The 22,170-nt window shown below is 45.2% G+C and overlaps 2 protein-coding genes across 3 annotated transcripts in view; one reads left to right on the top strand and one right to left on the bottom strand.

Annotated features, from left to right (window-relative positions):
- CTNNA2 (catenin alpha 2) overlaps nt 1-22,170 on the bottom strand; it is a 1,382,498-nt gene that overhangs the window by 419,810 nt on the left and 940,518 nt on the right. The gene's annotated exons all lie outside the window — the stretch shown is intronic.
- On the top strand, nt 1,490-4,291 carry LRRTM1 (leucine rich repeat transmembrane neuronal 1). Of its 2 annotated transcripts, none has more exons than XM_005891824.3 (2): nt 1,490-2,043; nt 2,328-4,291. In XM_005891824.3, exon 2 carries the CDS (start codon nt 2,387-2,389, stop codon nt 3,950-3,952), a length of 1,566 nt encoding a protein of 521 aa, XP_005891886.1. In that variant the 5' UTR covers nt 1,490-2,043; nt 2,328-2,386; the 3' UTR covers nt 3,953-4,291. The 2 variants fall into 2 exon arrangements, with proteins under 2 accessions (XP_005891886.1, XP_070236240.1); XM_070380139.1 differs by having other exon boundaries at nt 1,490-2,047.

Below are 22,170 nucleotides of genomic sequence, written 5' to 3'. Positions count from 1 at the left end.
TGTCTTTTTTAGCTCCTAAGACAGCATGTGATGTCTAGGACATTTAGATTTGTTTTCCTTCCAATTAAATGATGCATCTCAGAGATGAATGACCAGGGCAGAGCTCAGAGGAATACAAAAATGGAATGATTCATGCCCTTGTTCGTATGACTTTTCCTGAAAAGTATCACCAGTCTTTGGTGACTTTGATTCCACTGGTTGGTGTCTTCAGCTTGGGTGTTAAGGCCCAGCCAAGTTACTTGTCCAAAGCAAGTCCAGTTCATTCTTATCAAATGTGAGTACAACTACAGATGATGCCTACTTGTTTTCAGTACCTAACAGTCAGACATGATAGAAATGCAAAGTGAGGAGATGGGAATTCACATTTGATTCTCCCTGTCACCATTCTGGGCATCTTAGTCAAGACAGTAGGCTTATCCACTCACTTCTGGCAGGGCTTCTCTGTCATTCTTAAAAAAAAAAAAAAAAAGATCACCAACAGGTTCCTGACCATAGCAATGCAGACCCTCTCCAAACAAGCTGAGACAAGTTAGAGCTCATCACAAGCTGAAGGAGCCCATCCATAAATGATTGTTAATGGAAATAATCAGGCAAGGACATCTCTTCACACTCAAAAGACACAATTTAGTAACAGTGTCAAAGCTTAAGTAGAGGTGTGTATGGAAGTGGGTTTAAATGACCCCTTCTCCGCTCATTCTCTGGCATATTCCTCTGGAGTGGAGTGTACTGCAGGGCTCTGTAATCACCGTGAGCAGCACGTCAGGGTCAGCCCTCCCGGTGTCAGGCAGTAAAATCTTTCTTTAATCCACCCGGGACCTCACTGACATCTATGGAGACTAGTGAAGCCCCGGAGGGATCTTGGGCAAGAAAGACTCTCTGTACACAGATATACATACGGTTCAGCCACTCTGGGTCTCCTACCTTTGGACTGGGATGGCTTCCCAAATCGGCCGAGTTTGAAAAGCATTCCCCCCACCTCCTTACCCCATCCACCACCCAAAAGGGCTGGCTGACTGCAGAACTCCAGTCCACGCAAGGAAAAAAAAAAAAAAGTCAAGTCCCCACAATCATTGCCTTCCTCTAGCTTCTCTCAAGTTGCTTTTCTAAAGCAAGGGACCAAATGTTGATTTCTCTACGGATTCCTACGTACCTCTTACACGTAGACAGCTTTAAAGCGGGAGGGGGGAACATTCCTCAAACGGAAAGGAGAGGGGGAGCATAACAGAGTATTTCAGTCTCCCACTTGGAAATATCTCAGTGGTTGATGATGCTTTCCCATACCTCCATCCCCCTCCTTTTTTTTGAAATATGGACCAAAAAGCTGAAAGTGTTTTCCTTTTCATCAAAGAACATATATTACTTTAGTGGTTCGGGAAAATGTTGGTTTTCTGCCCACCCCTTTTCAATCTGCCCATGTCTGAGGTGCTCCGGGAAGACGCACAATCGTGAGCAGCTTACGACACTCAGTGAGCAGTAGGTGCCGGTGCAAGCTCGCGCCGCACACAGCCTGGCGGAGGGAAGGAGCCGGGGCGCCGCTCCCTGCTCCCCGCGCCGCCTCCCGCACCTCCCCGCCGCCCGCAAAGGATGAGCGAGCCCGCTCTCCGCAGCCGCCCCGGGCTCGAATGGCAGGCGGTCTCCGCGGAGGAAAAGGTGGCGCCGGTCAGGGGTCCTTTCCAATGACGGACATTAACCAGACTGTCAAATCCTGGGGAGTCGCGAGCCCCGAGTTTGGAGTTTTTTTTTTTCCCCCACAACGTCACAGTCCGAACTGCAGAGGGAAAGGACAGCGGCAGGAAGGCGAAACCCCGGCTCCTCGCACGTAGTTGGGAAACTTGCAGGTCCTAGAAGTCGCCTCCCCGCCTCGCCGGCCGCCCTTGCAGCCCGGAGCCGAGCAGCAAAGTGAGACATTGTGCGCCTGCCAGATCCGCCGGCCGCGGACCGGGGCTGCCTCGGAAACACAGAGGGGTCTTCTCTCGCCCTGCATATAATTAGCCTGCACACAAAGGGAGCAGCTGAATGGAGGTTGTCACTCTCTGGAAAAGGGTGGGTAAGACACTTTTTAATTAAATTCTTTCCCGAAGATTTTTTTTTTTTCCTCCCTTTTCTTTGCTGCAGCATCTAACATGGACCAAATCACCATCTCTTTGATCTTTTTCCGTGGCTGTGAACTTTCTATGCTGCCCAGCTTTCTGCATGCTTAGAGGTGAACGTGTGGCTTTGGGGAGTGGGGGGGGGGAGTCCTGCTTTATTTCAATATATTTATTTGATTGTTGCCCTTTTCTCCCCCCTCCCCCGCTCCCCCTCCCTCGGAATAAAATATGATGTAGATTTCTGACCGAGCGCTTCCAATGGACATTCTCCAGCCTCTCTGGAAAGATTCTCGCTAATGGATTTCCTGCTGCTCGGTCTCTGTCTACACTGGCTGCTGAGGAGGCCCTCGGGGGTGGTCTTGTGTTTGCTGGGGGCCTGCTTTCAGATGCTGCCCGCCGCCCCCAGCGGGTGCCCGCAGCTGTGCCGGTGCGAGGGGCGGCTGCTGTACTGCGAGGCGCTCAACCTCACCGAGGCGCCCCACAACCTGTCCGGCCTGCTGGGCTTGTCCCTGCGCTACAACAGCCTCTCGGAGCTGCGCGCCGGCCAGTTCACGGGGTTAATGCAGCTCACGTGGCTCTATCTGGATCACAATCACATCTGCTCGGTGCAGGGGGACGCCTTTCAGAAACTGCGCCGAGTTAAGGAACTCACCCTGAGTTCCAACCAGATCACCCAGCTGGCCAATACCACCTTCCGGCCCATGCCCAACCTGCGCAGCGTGGACCTCTCGTACAACAAGCTGCAGGCGCTGGCGCCCGACCTCTTCCATGGGCTGCGGAAGCTCACTACGCTGCACATGCGGGCCAATGCCATCCAGTTCGTGCCCGTGCGCATCTTCCAGGACTGCCGCAGCCTCAAGTTTCTCGACATCGGATACAATCAGCTCAAGAGTCTGGCGCGCAACTCTTTCGCCGGCTTGTTCAAGCTCACCGAGCTGCACCTGGAGCACAACGATTTGGTCAAGGTGAACTTCGCCCACTTCCCGCGCCTCATTTCCCTGCACTCGCTCTGCCTGAGGAGGAACAAGGTGGCCATTGTGGTCAGCTCGCTGGACTGGGTGTGGAACCTGGAGAAAATGGACCTGTCGGGCAACGAGATCGAGTACATGGAGCCCCACGTGTTCGAGACCGTGCCGCACCTCCAGTCCCTGCAGCTGGACTCCAACCGCCTCACCTACGTCGAGCCCCGGATCCTCAACTCCTGGAAGTCACTGACCAGCATCACCCTGGCCGGGAACCTCTGGGACTGTGGGCGCAACGTGTGCGCCCTGGCCTCCTGGCTCAGCAACTTCCAGGGGCGCTACGATGGCAACTTGCAGTGCGCCAGCCCCGAGTACGCGCAGGGCGAGGACGTCCTGGACGCCGTGTACGCGTTCCACCTGTGTGAGGAGGGAGCCGAGCCCACCAGCGGCCACTTGCTCTCGGCCGTCACCAACCGCAGCGACTTGGGGTCCCCCGCCGGCCCGGCCACCACACTCGCTGACGACAGGGAGGGGCAGCCCGACAGCACGCCCGAGCCTGTCACCGTGGCTCTCCCCGGCGAACACGCCGAGAATGCCGTGCAGATCCACAAGGTGGTCACCGGCACCATGGCCCTCATTTTCTCCTTCCTCATCGTGGTCTTGGTGCTCTATGTCTCCTGGAAGTGTTTCCCAGCCAGCCTCAGGCAGCTCAGACAGTGCTTTGTCACGCAGCGCAGGAAGCAAAAGCAGAAACAGACCATGCATCAGATGGCTGCCATGTCTGCCCAGGAATACTACGTTGATTACAAACCGAACCACATTGAGGGAGCCCTGGTCATCATCAACGAGTATGGCTCGTGTACCTGCCACCAGCAGCCCGCGAGAGAATGCGAGGTGTGATTGCCCTAGAGACTCTCAACCCGTGCGCTACCAAATATGCCTGGACAACCGGGGCGGGCCGGCGAGTGCCAGGCTGGGGTCTGTGCTCTGATACGCTCCTTGACTGAAACTGTAAGGGGATCACTCCCAGAGACTTGACATTTTAGCTTTATTGTGTCTTTAAAAAAAAAAAAATGAGATCAAACACAACAAAACCCCACCCCACAACCTTCAGGACAGTCTATCTTAAAATTTCATATGAAAACTCCTTCCTCCCTTTGAAGATCTGTCCATATTCAGGAATCTGAGAGTGTAAAAAGGTACCAATCATTGATTTTTTTTTTTTGTAAACTTAAAATGTTTAAAATAAAATAGCATTTACAGTTTTTACAGACTGGTGTAACCTAAATGAATTGTTACCTGTGTTAAGAGAAGTAATAGTTACAATTTCCTACCTCTGTGTGTGTGTGGGTGGGTGTGTGCATGGGTGTGTGTGTAGGGGTGATCTAGTGACCAGAGGGAAAATCCAGAAATTCAAGAGCAAAGTAGCCAGGCTCATTTTGAGACATTAAGAAGGACAAACAGCTTATCAGGTGGATGTACCCCACATGATTAAGGACTGAAAAAAGTCAGACCCTCTATATTATGTTTGGGGGAGCACAGTGTAATTTAGCCACTTTAAAGCAAGGGAAAGGCGAACTGAGGACTGAGCATCCTTGATCAGCCTTGAAGGCAGAGATCATTGCAAATGCTTTTTAAAAGGCAGTTGCCAGTTTTTCCTATGAACAAGAAACGTTTTTGCACTTAATACAAAGCATCTTTCTAATCAATTCAAAACCTCACCCCCAAATGCCTCTGTTCTTCTATGCCTTTGATTCACCAGTCTTGGTAGCATTTGTGCCCCTTTTCCATACTCTTCCAAGTGAAAGACCCTCAGCTCCTGCTCTCTTGTGGTTTGACTCAGGGAAATAAGGCAGAATCCAAATGCTTGGTGATGAAAGCTGTGCTTCCTGGAGCATATTGCTAAGACTGCAGCAGGCTGAGGCTCTCATGGGGACAACACACTCCTAGCTGCTGTGGGGAACACTGAAAGAGCCTACCTCGGGCTGAATGTCTAGCTGGGTGCTGCCTGAAGCAGGAGACTTTACAGGCAGGCTCATATGGAAGTGATGGGGGTGGGAAAGATGAGCTTTTGAGCCTACCTTCCAATATTACTGAGATGGGAATAATTTGTTAACCCAGTATAGAAAAGCTGCCTCTCTTCAGCTAACCCTGTTGTGTAACGCTTGCTTTCCCTGTGATGTTTTAGTTTTTTTCTGTGTTGGGGTCAATGACTGCCCCTTGCCAACCTTCATAGGTTTCTAGGTCCATAGAGATGTAGGTTGTTTATTGAACTAAACTTAAGAGTGGTACCAGGTGGTGGGTGCAGGGCAGGAAAAGGGGAGGAGGTGTGGTGGATGGGAGGGGTCTTTCACTAGCTAGCAATTTAAGTAAATGTATGATTGAAATAAACTGTCACGAGTGAAAGCTGGCAAACTAATATTGTCTGGAGTCTAAAAGTCTTCCTCAAACTCAGGTACTTAACCTCTCTGAATGATCCTGCAGACAGGCATCTTTGTATTTTCCCTTTTCTTTTGAGAGAGAGAGAAGTCGGAATAGCATGAAGAGGGATTGGGGGGAGAAAATATACACCACCTTCTCCCCAAATGCAAATGCCTCCAGTCACCCATCTAAAGAGGCAAAGTCAGCTGTTTGAAATGCAGAATGGCATCACCAGGAGGTTTACTTAAGCTGAGGACTGAAGGTAGATTTCTCTTCTACCTATGGAGAAATTACTGTGTCTAAGAATACTGCTTCTAAGAGACTAAGAAGCTCTTTCAAGAGAAATATTTTGCAAATGTCTCTAAGATGTTAAGCTTTGTTAGATAGCTCCTTACATATATATATACATACACACACACACACACATGCATGCCATAAGCTCATTCTTTCTGATCAGGAGACCTCATTTTATTTTGTTTATAATTAAAACATGACTTTATGATATATACCATGCATACAGCACCCATTTAGACTACTAATGTTCTAGAAGAGAGGTGCCTTGATAACTTCAAGGAGGGCGTTTTGGATTCAGTCTTTATGATCATTTGGGGATGCCATTGTAAATACCATCTTGGAGGGCAGGGGTTCCAGGGACATCTATAATGAAATTCCACTGAAAAGACCTTTAGAAGACAACTGATTTTTCTGGGAATAAAAAAAAAAATCCCCCAATTGTGCAACTGTAGGAGTCAATCCTTGGATTCCACTGATTTAATCTCCTCCTAAGAAGCCTACTGGGATCCAGTGCCAAAAGCTGCTCTGGCTTGGTGCATTAAGGGCCCTGTTGGTGTGCTTGTAGGGAAAGCTTCCAGAAGCAGAGCCTTTCTGGAAAACAGCAGAGGCAGAGATCCACCCCAACCCCTAGAAATGTGTATACTGGAGACTGGAGAATCTCCTATCCCGAAGACTTTTTTGTCCCCTTCATTCTTCTTTTTAAAATGTGGCCATGAGAAAAAATGAGAGAATAGTCATGCTTTGTTATATGCTGCTGACACCCCCACTCCTCCCCATATGACTAAACACCACGTATACAGAAGATCTGAAGTCCATATAAATCTAATGAAATACTGTTGAAGAGAGGACTGTCTACTCTGAGACCTGGAGAACTAACGATGGTCATACAAAGCTATGTTCTTACTTTGTGTGTGTGTGTGTGTGTGTGCATGTGTGCCTGTGTGTCTGCGTTGTGTCTTTGTAGGCAAGCAAATGTGTTTTCTACACAAACAGAGGAATTCAGCTCATTCTGTTTCATGCTCCTGCATTTCTTGCTTTGGAGAATAGAAGTGGGACGGGGGAGGCAAGAATGAGGCAAATCTGATAGTTTTAACTAAGGTTTTATGACACTTGAAATCTTTTCTTTCTTAAATTAATTGATCTTTAAGCTTCACCAAACTTGCTCTGACCCCCTCTAAGGAAACTACTGAGCATTTAAAAGAGAATCTGATTTTTAAAGGTGTAGCACCTTGTTTTTGGTTGTTGTTCTTCCCACAGAGGGTGCTAATCTCATTGTCCTGTGTTGTCTGGAAAGAATTTAAAGCCACGATTCACGTCTCTTCCTGGGCATTGTGATGGATTAACCCTCCATTTGCACTACCTTCCCAGCTGATTAAAGTTCAGCCCTGGTATAGAGGTTTCTTGAATATTTATATATGGAAAAAAAAAAGTCTTTTGAAATGACAAATGACACTCTCAGACCAGTCTTAGCCCTGGTAGGTTTTTTTTTAAGTGCTACCAGAGGGAGCAGGTTAAATGAACCCCTTTCTCTGGCCTTCACTCCCAGGAAAGGCAGCCCTTGGGACTCAGACTCCAGCTCTGAGAGTTGAAACCACCAGGTAGTTCAGGTTCTCAAGACTGCAAGGTTGCCATCACAGAGAAAGGTTATTCTGGTGAAAGGAAACTTTTAAAATCCTTTTTTCAATATTCTCTGAAGCTCTTCAAAGTCTAAGCATGCCTCACCTTCCTCTCTGCCTTCAGGAAGGAGACTTAGTATTAAACAACACACTCATGAGTACGTGTAGGTCTTTAGAGGGGCAGACACCACTTGTTACTTCTCCCACGTTTCCGGAGCAACTGCACACAGATCGCTGGAAGGTTTAGAGGCTTCCTATGTTCCTGGGCTGTAGTCACCAACCTGTCAGCAAGTTCAGTTTATGTTCTGTCTGGCGCAGCCATGCATTAGAGAAGAGGGCACTGGTGGATCACACACCCTGGGAAAATGAAAGGCATCAGATACCCTTCTCACACACAGCATTACTAAGAGACCAGAATTTACATCTCTTTTGGAAAATGGGTATTATAATGTTTTGGGGGGAGTCAAAATAAGCATCAGTTATTTCCTCTAGATAGATGGTTGCTGTTGGTTGATTTGGGCTTGCTGTGGATGGAATGCTAAATAGCAAGGAATTAACTGGAATATGACTATTACACAGGTGCCTGACGTATATTCTGGGAAAAGTTTAGGGATACACATATACATGTGTGTGCTAAGTTGCTTCAGTCGTGTCTGACTCTTTGCAACGCTATGGACCGTAGCCCGCCAGGCTCCTCTGTCCATGGGATTCTCCAGGCAAAAATAAAAAATACTGGAGTGGGTTGCTGTGCCCTCCTCCAGGGGATCTTCTCCACCCAGGGATGGAACTGGTGTCTCTTTTGTCTCCTACACTGGCAGGTGGGTGTTTTTTTTTTTTTTTTTTTTTTACCACTAGTGCTACCTGGGAAGCCCACACACATGCATACTTATATGTAAATGACATAACATGACACAAAATAGCCACATATACATATTACATTGTCATATTTTTATATATATATATCCACATGTATGATCACATACACATGATCACAGTATATAACTATATCCCGCAGCATTAATTATACTCCTACTTTCTTCTTCCTACTTTCTTCTTCCATGATCAAACTTTAACTCAGGAAAGGATCTGATAAAATCAATCACAACGTGTAAAGGGCTGAGGTGGCTGATGGTATTTTCAGGCATTAGTTAATGAGCTGATAGAGGCTTTGCAGACTGGGGAATCTTCTGGGCTCCTCATGCCAGTGCCATAGGAGAGTGTACGCCTGCTACCTAGTGGTAAAAGCCAGCAAAGCATTCTTCTGAGAATATGTACCTAACTCAAAAGTTCCACCTCAGGGTTGCAAAACATTTCTACATTAATAAATGCTCTACTCTGACTTTTTTCCAGGGATTCTAGGAGGCAAAATTCTTTCTCCTGTAACTGGGCCCCATTTCCTGGCCTTCCTCAATTGAATGCCGTTTCTGGAATTATACTCAAAACAAAAGCCTGACTATAACTATTACTATTACTATTATCCTTAATGCTGAGTTGGAGTTGTAAGTGAGACGGAGGAAAAACACTTACTGAGTGGCTACTTGGTATAAGAATCTTTATCTGGACCTTATTTTTACATTAGGAACCTAAGGCTTAGAGAGGTTGAGTGCTTTTGTGGAAAGTCACCCAGCCAGTAACTGGAAGCACAGGGCATTCACTCTGGTGGCCTTTCACCTATGTTGTGATTGTTGTTGTTTAGTCACTGAGTTGTGTCTAACTCTTTTGCAACCTTAAGGACTATGTCCTGCCAGGCTCCTCTGTCCATGGGATTTCCCAGGCAAGAATACTGGAGCACGTTGCCATTTCCTTCTCCAGGGAATCTTCTCAACCCAGGGACTGAACCTGCATTTCCTGCATTGGCAGGCAGATTCTTTACCACTGAGCCACCAGATAATCCCATTATGAAAGGTCAGACTTTCAACTATAGCCTCTTTCTAATTTCCTTGAATGGGTGCCTTCTCTACTCCTCTAGCCAGCAAAGACCCTAGGACTGGCCTGGGCTAGGGTACGTGCTCACCATATTCTTGGTAGATGACACGGGTGCAATGCTCGCCTCCAGGAATTTTCACCCTGACTTTGATTGCTCTGGCCTCTGGTTATCAGGTCATGCAGGACTCTGTCAACAGAGGAAACTTCTCACAGGCTTCCAGGAGCAGAAAGTTCAGTTAATCACCCTGTCTAGCCACTAACCAGATGACTTTGGACTCAGAGACACTAAAGTGTAGCACGTATCCAGTATCTGTATATTATTATTGGGGGTTTATTCACCTTCTCTTCTTGGTCATTACATGGACTATGTCTCGAAGGTGGTGGTTCTCAATCAGGAGCAAATCTGCCACCCAATTAATATAATGTCTGGAAACATTTGTGATTTTCATGCAGGGGGGTTGGATGCTACCAGCCTTTAATGAGTACAAGTCATGGATCCTGCTGAATACTCTACAGTATAGAGGAAGTTCCTTTTTAACAGAGAACCATTTACCCTAAAACGTCAAGGGTGCCTGAAGTTGAGAAACTCTGCTGCCTGGTATAGAGCAACAATGCCATCAACACCATTATGTTGCATTACAGCTTTGCTTGGAGTGGTTCACCTAGATCTATTGCCTTCTCATCTTGCTCTCTCTTGAGAAAGAACTGGAAATCTAAATGAAAACCCCTCAGGTTGGTTGCTAATCAGCACAAGGACCTGTAGTTAGCACATGCTTCTCAAAGAACATATGGCAAAACTTAAATTAACTGGGACAAAACTTGTCAGAGCCCTCCACTGACCCACTTTTTCTCTGGTAAGACTTCATTTAGGAAACAAGAAAAAAAATGTCAAGTTAACAGTGGATATTTAATTAACAAGAGGGAAAATGAGACACTTGATATTCCTTCCAGGAGGAGTTCTGCTGTCTGAATAAATTCAGCCCCTCTGCCTGGGCTTTTTCCCTGCTCCAACCAACCCTGGAATGTCTCCGAGGTATAAGTAGGCTTTCACTTTAAAAATCAAGGGGCTTACATGGAACCTTGCTCAATGTTATGTAGTAGCCTGGATGGGAGGGGACTTTGGGGGAGAATGGATACATGTATAAGTATGGCCAAGTCCCTTTGCCCTTCACCTGAAACTATCACAACATTGTTAACTGGCTATACTCCAATACAAAATAAAAAGTTTATGAAAAAAAAAATCAATGTGCTTAGCCTAGTGAGTGGTGGACCTATTAATCAGAGACCTGGTCTCAGAACCTAGAAGCATGAGGATCTAGAGATTCAAGCATCACAGACTGAAAGGCATTTGGGGCCAGGTGGGCCACACTGATGAGTGAAGTTCATAGGCCTATGGCATTAGGAGAACTAGAGAGTTGACTTAAAAGTATAATTTACTTATTTACTTATTGGCCATGCCCCGTGGCATGTGGGATCTTAGTTCTCTAGCTAGGGATGAACTCACACTCCCCTGCTTTGGAAGCATGTAATCTTAACCAGTGGATCACTAGGAAAGTCCCCCCAAATGTAATTTACTTTCGATAGGTCCTGGTTAATCAAAAGTTCTGCAGGCCAAGTCAAGAGTGTGTTCTGGGAGAAACCCAGTCTTGAAGTCAGGAGAGATGATCTTTAGACTTGTTGCTGGTACTCACAGGCCTTGAGTCCACGTTGTTCTCATCTTAATTGCAGTGAGCCTCTCTCTTTGCCTTCAGGTATTCCCTTAGGACCCTTCTGGTTCTGGGCTTCTATTTTATCATTTTCCCCAAACAATAAAACATAAAACAAAAGTAGTTTTCAAGCGAGTACCACTTAACCAGAAAATTAAAATTCCCCTGAACTCCCATTCCCCAGATATTCTGATTCATCAGGCTTGCCTGCATCCGAATGAGAAAAAGTAGATAAAAAATTACAAAGACGTGGGGCTTCAGAGGGGGAGGTGGGAACACCGGAAAACAGATGAGAAAGTGCAGGCATGTGTGGGTGGAAAATAGGGCTTTTAGAACGTGCGGGAAGATGAAAGGAAACCCCAGAGAGGAGGCAGGCACTCACACTCACCCACGCATGAGAAGGGGAGACACAGGGGTCTGCGCTGAAGCAGGACCAGCAAAAAGGCTGAAGAACACCGCTGTGGTGGGGGTAGGCCAGGGTGGGGGCAGGGAAGAAGTACAGGACCCTGGGAATAACTTAGTAGGTTTGAGTAAGCAGCTACAGTTAATACTAGGAATTCAGAGTCATTTAATAAAATGAAAGGAAGGAGGAGGGATGGAGAAAGGGAGAGATCAGGGAAAAATAAAAGTCAAAGTTGTGGCAGGTGGAGAGGGGAAGAGAGAGGAAAAAAAGAGAGCAAGAAGGGAGTTTCAAGATTTGTGTTTTATGTTGATCAAATAATCATTGTATGTAGTTGTAATACACCAACCCTACTTCAAAACTTCTTTTAATTTCTTTCTTTATTCTGATCTACTGGGTTGGCTAGTTGCCTCTTCTCAATGTCTTGTTGGGAAGCCATTTTTCTCCTTGCTTTACAAGAAAAAAAAAAAAATTTCTAGCTGCATCTTTCTTTCTTTTGCTCAGCTAGGAAAATGCTTCTCAACCCTGGCGGCACACTGAAACCACTTGAGGGCATTAATAAATAGTAATGCCTAGGTCCCTCCCCCAGAGATTCAGGTTTAATTGATCCGGAGTGTGGTCTTGATGAGGAAATATTTCAAAACTTCCCAGGGCATTGTGAAATTCAGCCAAGGTTGAGAAACATCGAGCTAGAGGATCACAAGAATTGCCACATTTGTAGCTCAGCAGTGAGTGAGATTCACAGGTCTGACTAGAGCTCTGTAAGAAACCACGGTGAGCTGGTGGCAGCAGGGCCAGATGGGGGTCACTGTTAAGTGAGGAGGCCCTGGCCTCACTGACTCCCCCTGATGGAGCTGATTGTGAGAAAGAGGTATTCGCTTAGATGGGCTTGTCTTTTGTTTCTGAGTACTCCATAGTTTACTGCTGCTCCTAAGTCACTTCAGTCGTGTCCGACTCTGTGCGATCCCATAGATGGTAGCCCACCAGGCTCTTCCGTCCCTGGGATTCTCCAGGCAAGAGTACTGGAGTGGGTTGCCATTTCCTTCCAATGCATGAAAGTGAAAAGTGAAAGTGAAGTCGCTCAGTCTCTTCGAGACCCCATGGACTGCAGCTTACCAGGCTCCTCCGTCCATGGGATTTTCCAGGCAAGAGTACTGGAGTGGGTTGCCATTGCCTTCTGCGCATAGTTTACTGAGTACTCTTTTATTTATTTTAATTCTCCCAATAAGCACAAAAGGCAGACACAACCTTGTGCCATCATTTAGACAAGAAGACTCAGATCAGGAAAGGTTAAGAAGCTTGCCGAAAGTCAAAGCCTAGCACCTGGAATTGCATCTTCTAAATTCTGTGCCCTCCTACCTCTATCATTTCCCTTTCCTCCTCTGCTTGGTTGTGATGAGGCAGGGCTGACCTTGCTCAAAATACTAAAGTCAGTAAGTCTTCTAGCAGGAGTCCTGGAGAACACACCGCACTCATACTCCTATACGCTCTCATTCTCTAGCCGGAGTCTGGGAGCCTGACAATGACAAAGTTTGGTATCACAGGCTTGGTACTGCCCTTTGGTTCTTAACTTCCCCTCTCCTCCTAGCCTGACACTCTTTTCATTTTCATAGAAGCTTTCATGATACCTCAGAGAATTCCAAATAGATGCCAACTTTTCCCAAATATCCCCAAACATCAAAATGTTCCCTTTCCACTCAGCCCACTGCCATTAACTCTTTTATCAGCAACTCTTTAGAGAATGTGTAAACTAAATGCCAGTAGAAAATGGATAGATGGACGATGATACCAGTTTTGCCTAGAAATTCCTGCAGCTTAAAAAAGATCTTTTAGGGCAATAAGAAACATTGTTCTAATGCTAGAATTGCAGGTACTGAGACACCTTGGTGATGTGTACTTGGACAGGAGATCGTTTCTTGTTCCTCTCAAATGAAACAATGCAGGCAGTTGCTCATATGTAAGACCAGATTTGCCAACAATTTATAGGACTTAAAATAAAGCCAGGATAAATATCGAATCTTCCAGCATATTTATCTCCTTAAACCAATGCCCCCCCCCCCTTTTTTTTTTATTACTAGATGTCCACCATCAGTGTGTGTTTATCTTCAATTAAGCGTTCTCAGGATTGCAAACTCTGTGCGGTGGGGACCTCTCAGAGATACTGTAGGCAGCCTTGGATAAAAGTGAGACAGCTCAGTCAGTGGCAAGTGAGAGCTGGATTAGTCTGCCACAGAAAGGTCTGGAAAAGCCAAGCTCTACACAATTAATGGAACAATGCGACAATCTGTCTTCAGCTGGCCAAGGCAATCCTGTCATTTGTCCCTCAGCTGCAGGACAACCACTCACTCTGTGATTTCGTCTCACTGTCTGCTCCATGGTGATTGCATTTGCCGTGAAATCTATATTTCCCTGCAACTGAGTCTGTGTGTGCGTGCATGTGCTTTATTCTAAAAATAATGGTCCTTCTTGGAATTCAGCCTCACTCTTGCTTTCTGTCCAGGTCATTTTTATCTGAGTTTCTCATATTGATTCTTTTTTGCACACTATTTCAAAAATTGTAAAAGGTACAAAGAGAAAAGAGCAAACATGCTGTAAGGAAGAAGGGGAGAAATTTTAATAATGGAAATGAAACTAAAGGTAACACATCGCTCAGTTCTTTTAGTTCTAACTGAATTGGTTAGCTCATTCAAAGTGACACAGCATTTCTTGTTCAGGGATTAAGTAAATTTTTGTTGAGTGAACAAGAGACCAATTTAACTTGAAGATGAGGCATTAGGAAGAAGACAGTGCTGAGTCTAGGTCCACCAGACACATGATGAGTATGTGAAAGAGAAGCTTCCACTTCAACCTGATCCATCTGTGAAAGGCAACCACCACCCTCCTGCCCCGCCCCCCAAGAGGAGTGTTTATTACATATTGTATTTACCAGATGCCTGGCAACCTGCTAAATCTTTAACATTTTCTCATTTAAAGTGAAAGTGTTAGTCCCCCAGTCATATCCGACTCTTTGTGACCTCATGGACTATAGCCCGCCAGGCTCATTTGTCCATGCAAGAATCCTGGAGTGGGTTGCCATTCCCTTTCCCAGGGGATCTTCCTGACCCAGGAATCGAACCCAGATCTCCTGCATTGCAGGCGGATTCTTTACCATTGAGCCACCAGGGAAGCCTTTGTCCAGAGAAGCATTGAATTTTGCAGATAGGTAAACTGACATTTAGAGATGTTCAGTGACTTGCCCAGCGTCACTTACCTTAATGGGGATGGGGGAGGGGACAAGCACTGACTCTGGAGACACAGGGCTTGGCTTCAATTCTGGCTGAGTGACTTTGGCAACTGATTAATACTTAACCTTTTTGATACTCAATCCCTTCATCTATAAAATGAAAATAGGGATGTTAGAATTAAATAGGTTATTATTGAAAATTAAATGAGATATTCTTTGTAAAGTGCTCAGAACAGTGCCTGGTATATGGTAGGTGCTAGATAAGTGGGTTCTGGGTTTGCTTGTTTTAAGAACAGATAAATATCATGTTGGCCAAAAAGTTTGTTTGGGTTTTTCTGTAAGATGGTGCAGAAAAACCCGAAAGAACTTTTTGGCTAACCCAATAAAACAATGTCACACAGCCGGGGGCGGGGCTCAGTCCAACAGGGTTCAGAGCCACACTGCCCCCATTTCCTTCTGTGATAGGGTATTATCCAAAAATCTGAGTTCCTGAAAGCACTGGGTCTGGACAGAGAAATAAAGGAGGCAGAGTGAGAAGTCAAGGAGTAGAAACACATGCTTCTCCCTTCACAGCTCTGAAATTTTCTCAGGCCTTAGCGTTGATACAACGTTTGACTTTTTCTGGTTCTTCATTGGCTTGACTTTGCCACTGATATCAGGTACCCTCGTGAATGTAGCCCACACTAGAATATGAGAGTGCGTGTGTGCCTGACATCCATATATCCATGCAGGTGTGGTCCCATCTTCTCCTTCCACACAAACCAAAGCCTGGTGGCCAGTTCAAGGAAACATCACTCATGTGGGTCTTTGGCATTACAGCAAAACTTATTCCCACATCTGAGCTATTTGCTGTCTGTAGTCAATTCCTGAAGGTGGAAAGCGATCCCACAGCCTGTGATTGTGATCCAGCTCCCAGACTCTTATTTAACATCGGCAATATTAAATCATGGGCTTCCCTGGTGGCTCAGACAGTAAAGAATCTGCCTGCAATGAGGGAGAGCTGGGTTCTATCCCTGGGTTGGGAAGATCCCCCGGAGGAGGGCATGGCAACCCGCTCCAGTTTACTTGCCTGGAGAATACCCACAGACAGAGGAGCCTGGCGGGCTACAGTCCATAGGGTCACAAAGAGTCAGACACGACTGAGTGACTAAGCACAGCACAATATTAAATCATACCGGACCCTGAGACACTAAGCATACATCTTTGGCCATAACAGATGTGCTGGTGTTTATTTAAAGATATTTTTTCTCTGTGTACTAACAGCCACAGAGTGATGCTGCTCAAGTAAGTGTAACAAAAGAAGGACGTGTCTAGGGTGGATGCTCTTCTGGAAGAGAAGCTCATGTGTTAATATGTAGAATCCAAGTTCCAGGTTTGCTACTTTGCTTCTCGCCTTTGGGCAAGTCAGGGCCGCCTGCCTGGCTTTTCCCTTCTTGTTTGTAGTAGTAACTTGGGGCATTTCTTCTAGTTCTCTTCTCTGCTAGGCAGGATCTGGAGGCAAGTAAGGTTGCTTTCCAAGACATTCTCTACTGCTGTTTCTTATCAACAGGTAAAGTTAGGAATGCATTAAACCTCCCCCAAGGAAAGATCTCTCTCCACCTTAGAGACTTACCCAACACCACAAACAGATATCATGTTTGGTCAGAGGAAATGCTCTATTTTGCTCCTAGGAAATTAGCTCTTGAAAGGTGAGTCTGTTCCAAGGCCCCAACTGTTCCTTGTGATTTGATCACAGAATGACTGAAGAATGCTCTGCTCTGGCTTTGGACAGGTATATTGGAAAGACTTTGGCCAAAGTAAAATCCCAACACATGAATCTATGCTACCCGGGAAAGCTCTAACTACTGGGAAAATGAGAACCACTTTCAGTTTAGCGTTTTGTGTCTTTACTAACTTTTTTTTTTTTTTTTTGGTTGTGCAAGGTCCTAGCTGTGGCATGCAGGATCTTTTTTAGTTGCAGCCTGCAGGATCATTTCAGTTATGACATGCAAACTCTTATTTGTGGCATGTGGGATCTAGTTCCTGACCACGGGTCGAACCCAGGCCCCCTGCACTGGGAGCGCAGAGTCTTAGGCACTGGACTATCTGGGAAGTCTCCCCACTAACTTGTTACATTGTTTGTTGTTTGTTTTTTCTCTTCCCTCCTTTCCTTCTTTTCTTTCTTATTTCCTCCTCCTCTTTTTTTTTTTTTTTACTGGATTCCTAGTTTTGAACTATACTATACATTCTTAACAGGGCTAATACTGAATTTAAGGAGTAAAACTTGGCTCTTAAGGGGATAAAAAGTCTTATTATTTGTATGTATAAAGCAGAGATACACTTATGGTATATAGTTGTTTTTGTTGTTTAGTCGCTAAGTCGTGTTTGACTCTTTTGCGACCCCGTGGTCTATAGCCCGCCTGGTTCCTCTGTCTATGGGATTTCTCAGGCAAAAATACTGGAGAGGGTTGCCATTTCTTTCTCCAGGGGATCTTCTCAATTCAGGGATTGAACCCATGTCTCCTGCATCGGTAGGCAGATTTTTTACTGCTGAGCCACCAGCGAAGCCCATGTTATATGGTGCATAAACACAATATATCTGTGGTATTAAAATTTCAGAGTGAGGTAGGGGAAAAGGTAAAAAAAAAAAAATCTCTTAAGGGGGAGATAATGAAAAAAGAAGTTTGAGAAATGCTGAGATAGACAGTGATGAACATGGGGAAGAGACAAAAGAGCAATAAGTTAAAGCATCCTGGCAGGTCATTGACTGAGATTTTGAGAGGGTCAAAGGAGGTCTGTGTTCTTGATATTGAAAACTGGAATTCAGAGGTTATTTGAACAGCCAAGGTTTCAACTGGGGAATTTGGTCTTATCAGTCCCTCCTACACTCAACATCTCCCAGAGCAATCTTTACTTTTAAGTTTCATGATGTGTTAGAAAAAACTATTAGGGATGAAATTAATAGACCGAGCTCTGGTCCTGGCTCGGTCACTTACTGACTAAGATATATCACCTCCTCTGTGGACTTCAGTTCCCGCGTGTATAAGATTCAGAAATTAATCCTTGCTCAGCTGTTTCCATAAGGATCTGGTAAGGCTCAAAGGAGAGAATGTAAGTGACACTTTAAGAGCTATGTAGTAGCATGCAAAGACTTAAAGCAATGGACGGAGGAGGGGGGTGGCATATGGGTGGCCACCCACAGTGTGACTTTGGAAGTCCACATGCTTCAAACTCTCCTCCACAGGGAGTGGAATTCCTGCTATTAGTCACTGCTCTGAATCAAGTCCCTCATGACTCTGTCAAGAGCACATGGAGAGGAGAAGCAACTAGACTGTTCTCTCCTTAAGGGACGGGCACTCCTTTCCCTTTCTCTCACCGTGGATCACAGGGTCTGTCCCAAGTGGGTCTAACAGTTTTTGGACAGGTCATCATTTGAGTTTAAGAACTGTGGCATGCTGCTGCTGCTGCTGCTAAGTCGCTGCAGTCGTGTCTGACTCTGTGTGACCCCATAGACGGCAGCCCACCAGGCTCCCCCATCCCTGGGACTCTCCAGGCAAGAGTACTGGAGTGGGGTGCCATTGCCTTCTCTGAGAACTGTGAGAACATTCACGTCTCTAAAACAGATACACCAATGGTTGCCTTGTGGGTTCTTGAGAAGATATCAGAGATCACATATACTGAGTTGACCACAGTGCTAGCTGATAGTAAATTCTCAAATAATAGTAGCTCCCGCCCTGTGTCACCAATGTTTATAGTTACGTGTTGTATTTCTAGAAACAGACTAGAGGAGCATTGAAAGGCATTAGGAACACTTAGTTTCTAGAAATAGATTCTAAGAAGTAGCTGTGAGAGGTTAATTGAAAGAGAACATTAGGGCTTCCCTGGTAGCTCTGTGGTAAAGAATCTACCTGCCAATGCAGGGGACATGGGTTCAATCCCTGATCCCAGAGGATCCCACATGCCAAAGAACAACCGAGCCTGTGTACCACAACTATTGAGCCTACGCTCTAGAACCTGGGAGCCTCAACTCCTGAGGCCCTCGAGCACTAGGGCCCATGTTCCACAACAAGAGAAGCCACGGCAATGAGAAGTCCACACGCTACAACCAGAGAGTCGCTCCTGCTCAATGCAACTAGAGAGAAAGTGCACGCAGCAACAAAGACCTGGCACAACCAAAAATAAACAAATGCAATTATTATTTTTTTTAAAGAGAACATGAAATATTAGCAATATAAAAGTTACCTCCCTCGTAAGTTGGAAGAAAGAGACATCACCATCTCTGTTAGGCAAAACCAGCTGGACTACTTAGTTAAAGAGGTTACCGAGCTTCCTTCACATAGGTGTGCCAAGACTTGCTGCAGGTGACTGCCTTTATTTTTTCCCCAGTATAATGATTCTCTCCCGTTTCGTCAACAGATCCAGTCCCCAGACCTGCTAGAATCTCCTAAGAAATTAAAATTGAGAGTTTTGGAAGAAGGGGGAACATCAGTCTACCCAGGTTCAATTAGAATCATTTATTGCATCATATCACCACCATCAGATTCAAAAGCACATGTGCTGCTGTTCTGAGTGTTCAAGACAGACTCTGGCTGTGGTCCTGTTATCTATCGGCTGGTGAGACTCAGCAGCCCTGGGTACCACAGCCAGGCAGCCCTGGAATGCAGCAAAACCCAGCTACAGATACAGCAGCCTGCAACCTGCTGGGTTCCACTGGTTAATCCGGGGCTATCGACCCCAAAGAATTGGGAGGAAAGCAGATGGGGAACAAGGAAAGGGTCTGTTTGTTTTGATTTTTTTTTTTTTTTTTTTACCAGGCTCAGTTCTTCGGGAAAAAGAAAAGAATCTCGCTCTGAGCTGGTGCCCTGCCAAGCGTCCTCCCCTCCCTTGCTAGTCCAAGCACTCCACCGTCTGTGCAGACTGCAAAACAGCAATTTCTGGAAACACACTGGAAAGTCTGGGCCAGTCCAGAAGCAGTAGATTCTTGGTATCTGTATGGTAAGGTTTTAGGGAGTTTACTTTTCACCTTAATTCTTTTAAAACCGCCAGCTCTCTGAAGCACATCTGTTATCCACAGCTTCTGTTTGTAAAATGAGGCTGAAGATATCCTCTCTAGAGAAATTCCCGAAACTTCTCTGTAGTTCAATGCTTTCACTGACAGTCTGGCTCACAGAGTACAATGGTAGTAAATATTAAAGAATGTTAATAAAAGTGAGATAAAACACCTAGGGGTCTTTTTTTTTTCCTGAATTTTGCTTTGCTCACTACTAAAGTTTATCTTGACAGAAAATTTACTTCTCTGATCCACATCATTTCCCAAAGCAATTTTCCAACAGCAAATAAAAATTTGTGGTGATTGCAAAGAGGTTTTCAATCCCTGTGCTAAGGAGGCCAAGGGTTTTCATGGTTTGTCTCACCTTGAGGTAAATACCCCTCACTCAGGACACAGTCTCTGAGGGACCCTGGGTAGCATCTAGGGGCAAGAGCCTAAAAAATGAGCTCTCAGATTTCCAACATAAACAGGCTTGGTATGGGAGATGGTTTGAGTTTTAAGATCAAATCATGAGAAAGTAATTAAGTCATTAAGTAAGAAAATAATTGCCTAAGCCCACATAGCTGTGTTCTCAAATGAGGTGGAGCACTAAGCAAACGAAATGCCTTTACATTGCACTGAACTTTGCCCTGGTTAACACAGACTACATTTGTACCCCATCAGAAGTGTGCGTTTAAGTACATCATGAGAGGAAATTTGTGTTCTTCTCATTGTTGTGTTTGCTTTGTTCTTAGCATTTAGGGCTCGACGTGATGAAATATGATTAAGCTTTGGAATAGAACACACCAAATTTGAGTCCCAGTTTTTCCACCATATGCCTGGTGAGTAACATGGGCCCAGCAACTCAGCCTCTATTAGTATCGAGATAGTTTTAAATGTCTGCCTTGTATTAGGAAAGAGTAGTATTAATCTAGGTAAAACACTATATAAACACTGGGCACATAGACAGTGCTTAATAAGTATGCTTAGTATTACTAGTACCCTTTACATCGTCTTCATTACTTTTGGTACAAAATGTTCCTATTACCACCGAAGTAGTTTTGACTTTGTACAAAAAAGTGAATCTTGTTTCCAATGCTATTGGCAACAGAGTGGAATTCAGTCTATGAATATCAATAGACAGAATCATGTAAATTGTGAGGTTTGATGAGAACATAAGCCACCAATAGGGGTTCTTCCTAATGTGTCCAAATCAATCCACAGATGCTGAAAAGTCATTTCTATCTCCATGGCCCTATGCCTATGACTTTTCTGTTTTCTCCTTTTCTTTCTTTTTTTTTCCCTAATAATTCACATTTTCATGATAACACAACACTCAGTTAAGGTTTCAAAGATATCTAAGAAGCCTTTTCAGCTCACCATGGTTATCCCTCTCTCCCCAAGGTATTAGAACACTCACCGACCTTAGCAGCCATGTTTCCCAGTCTAGATTGCCCCAGGATAGCTCCTTTTCTTTGTCTCTATTATTACTCTACTTACATACTGTAAGGGAATAGCAATTAGTCAAGTGGTGGTGGGCAGCTCTCTTGCCCCACATTTTGTAAATACTGACTTTGCATGTTTATGTAACGGTGAGATCATTTAGAGCACGGTGCGTGCACATCATGATGTACTCACTTGGCCAAGTGAACATCTTTATCCTGTGTACCTATGTAAGCACCACCTGAAAAGCTCTTGCAGTTGTGTTGTGGCAGCATCAGCCGTTAGAGAAAAAAGCATGTCTGCTGTGCTGCTGCAAATAAAGAATGTCTGCAGTTCCTATGGCTCCTTGTATCTTTTTCCAGCTTCTTCCTATCCGTTTCCTAGTTTGTGCACTTGCCTACCCTGGGTTCAGCAATCAGTGGGACATGTACCACGCATACATGTTTGGTGTCCCATTATACACTATTCAGGATCAGGAGAGAACTCATTTCCATTAACTGCATTTAGTTACTTTCTAGGCACCATGGAAGCAAAGAGAACAAGACATGGCCATGTCTCATTTAATAGTTTTTGGTCAATAGGACAGGTACAATGCCTGCACATATAAGGACAACCCAAGGTGGACATGAATGCATACTATCAGAGAGGGGTATCAAATTCTTCTTGAGGACGGAGCAAGAAGAGAGGGCTTTCCCGATTCAGGAAATGGGTGAGAGGAGAGTGACTGAAGAGTTCTTGATAAAGAAGGTGGGTTGGTCTAGGCACTGGGTCTAGGTATGTGGGTAGGATTTGACAGGCAGAATGGAAGGCAAGGGTCTCTCAAGAAAACACTGCACTATGAACAATGGCATGGAGGCAAATGAAAGGCAGGTACGGGGCAAATGCACTGGCAGGGTGCCTACCAGCACGTCATGACTAGATTTGTTATAAGCAGATACTTAAGCAGCAGGAAAATCAAGAATCCAATTTTGTTCCATTTCAATAAGGAAGATGTCCTCCTCATAACAAGATGAGTTAGAGAGAAAAGAACTAACCACTCTGATAATGTACCCTTACACTAATTTTTAGAAGTAGAACAGAG

This window comes from Bos mutus, chromosome 11 (assembly GCF_027580195.1).
Source record: "Bos mutus isolate GX-2022 chromosome 11, NWIPB_WYAK_1.1, whole genome shotgun sequence".
NCBI lineage: Eukaryota > Metazoa > Chordata > Mammalia > Artiodactyla > Bovidae > Bos > Bos mutus.
Note: the sequence above shows the minus strand (reverse complement) of the source record. Positions and strands in the feature narration are given on the sequence as shown.

Excerpts from the sequence above, each read along its gene's own strand:
- LRRTM1 (XM_005891824.3), top strand. The coding sequence starts at position 2,387 with ATGGATTTCCTGCTGCTCGGTCTCTGTCTACACTGGCTGCTGAGGAGG.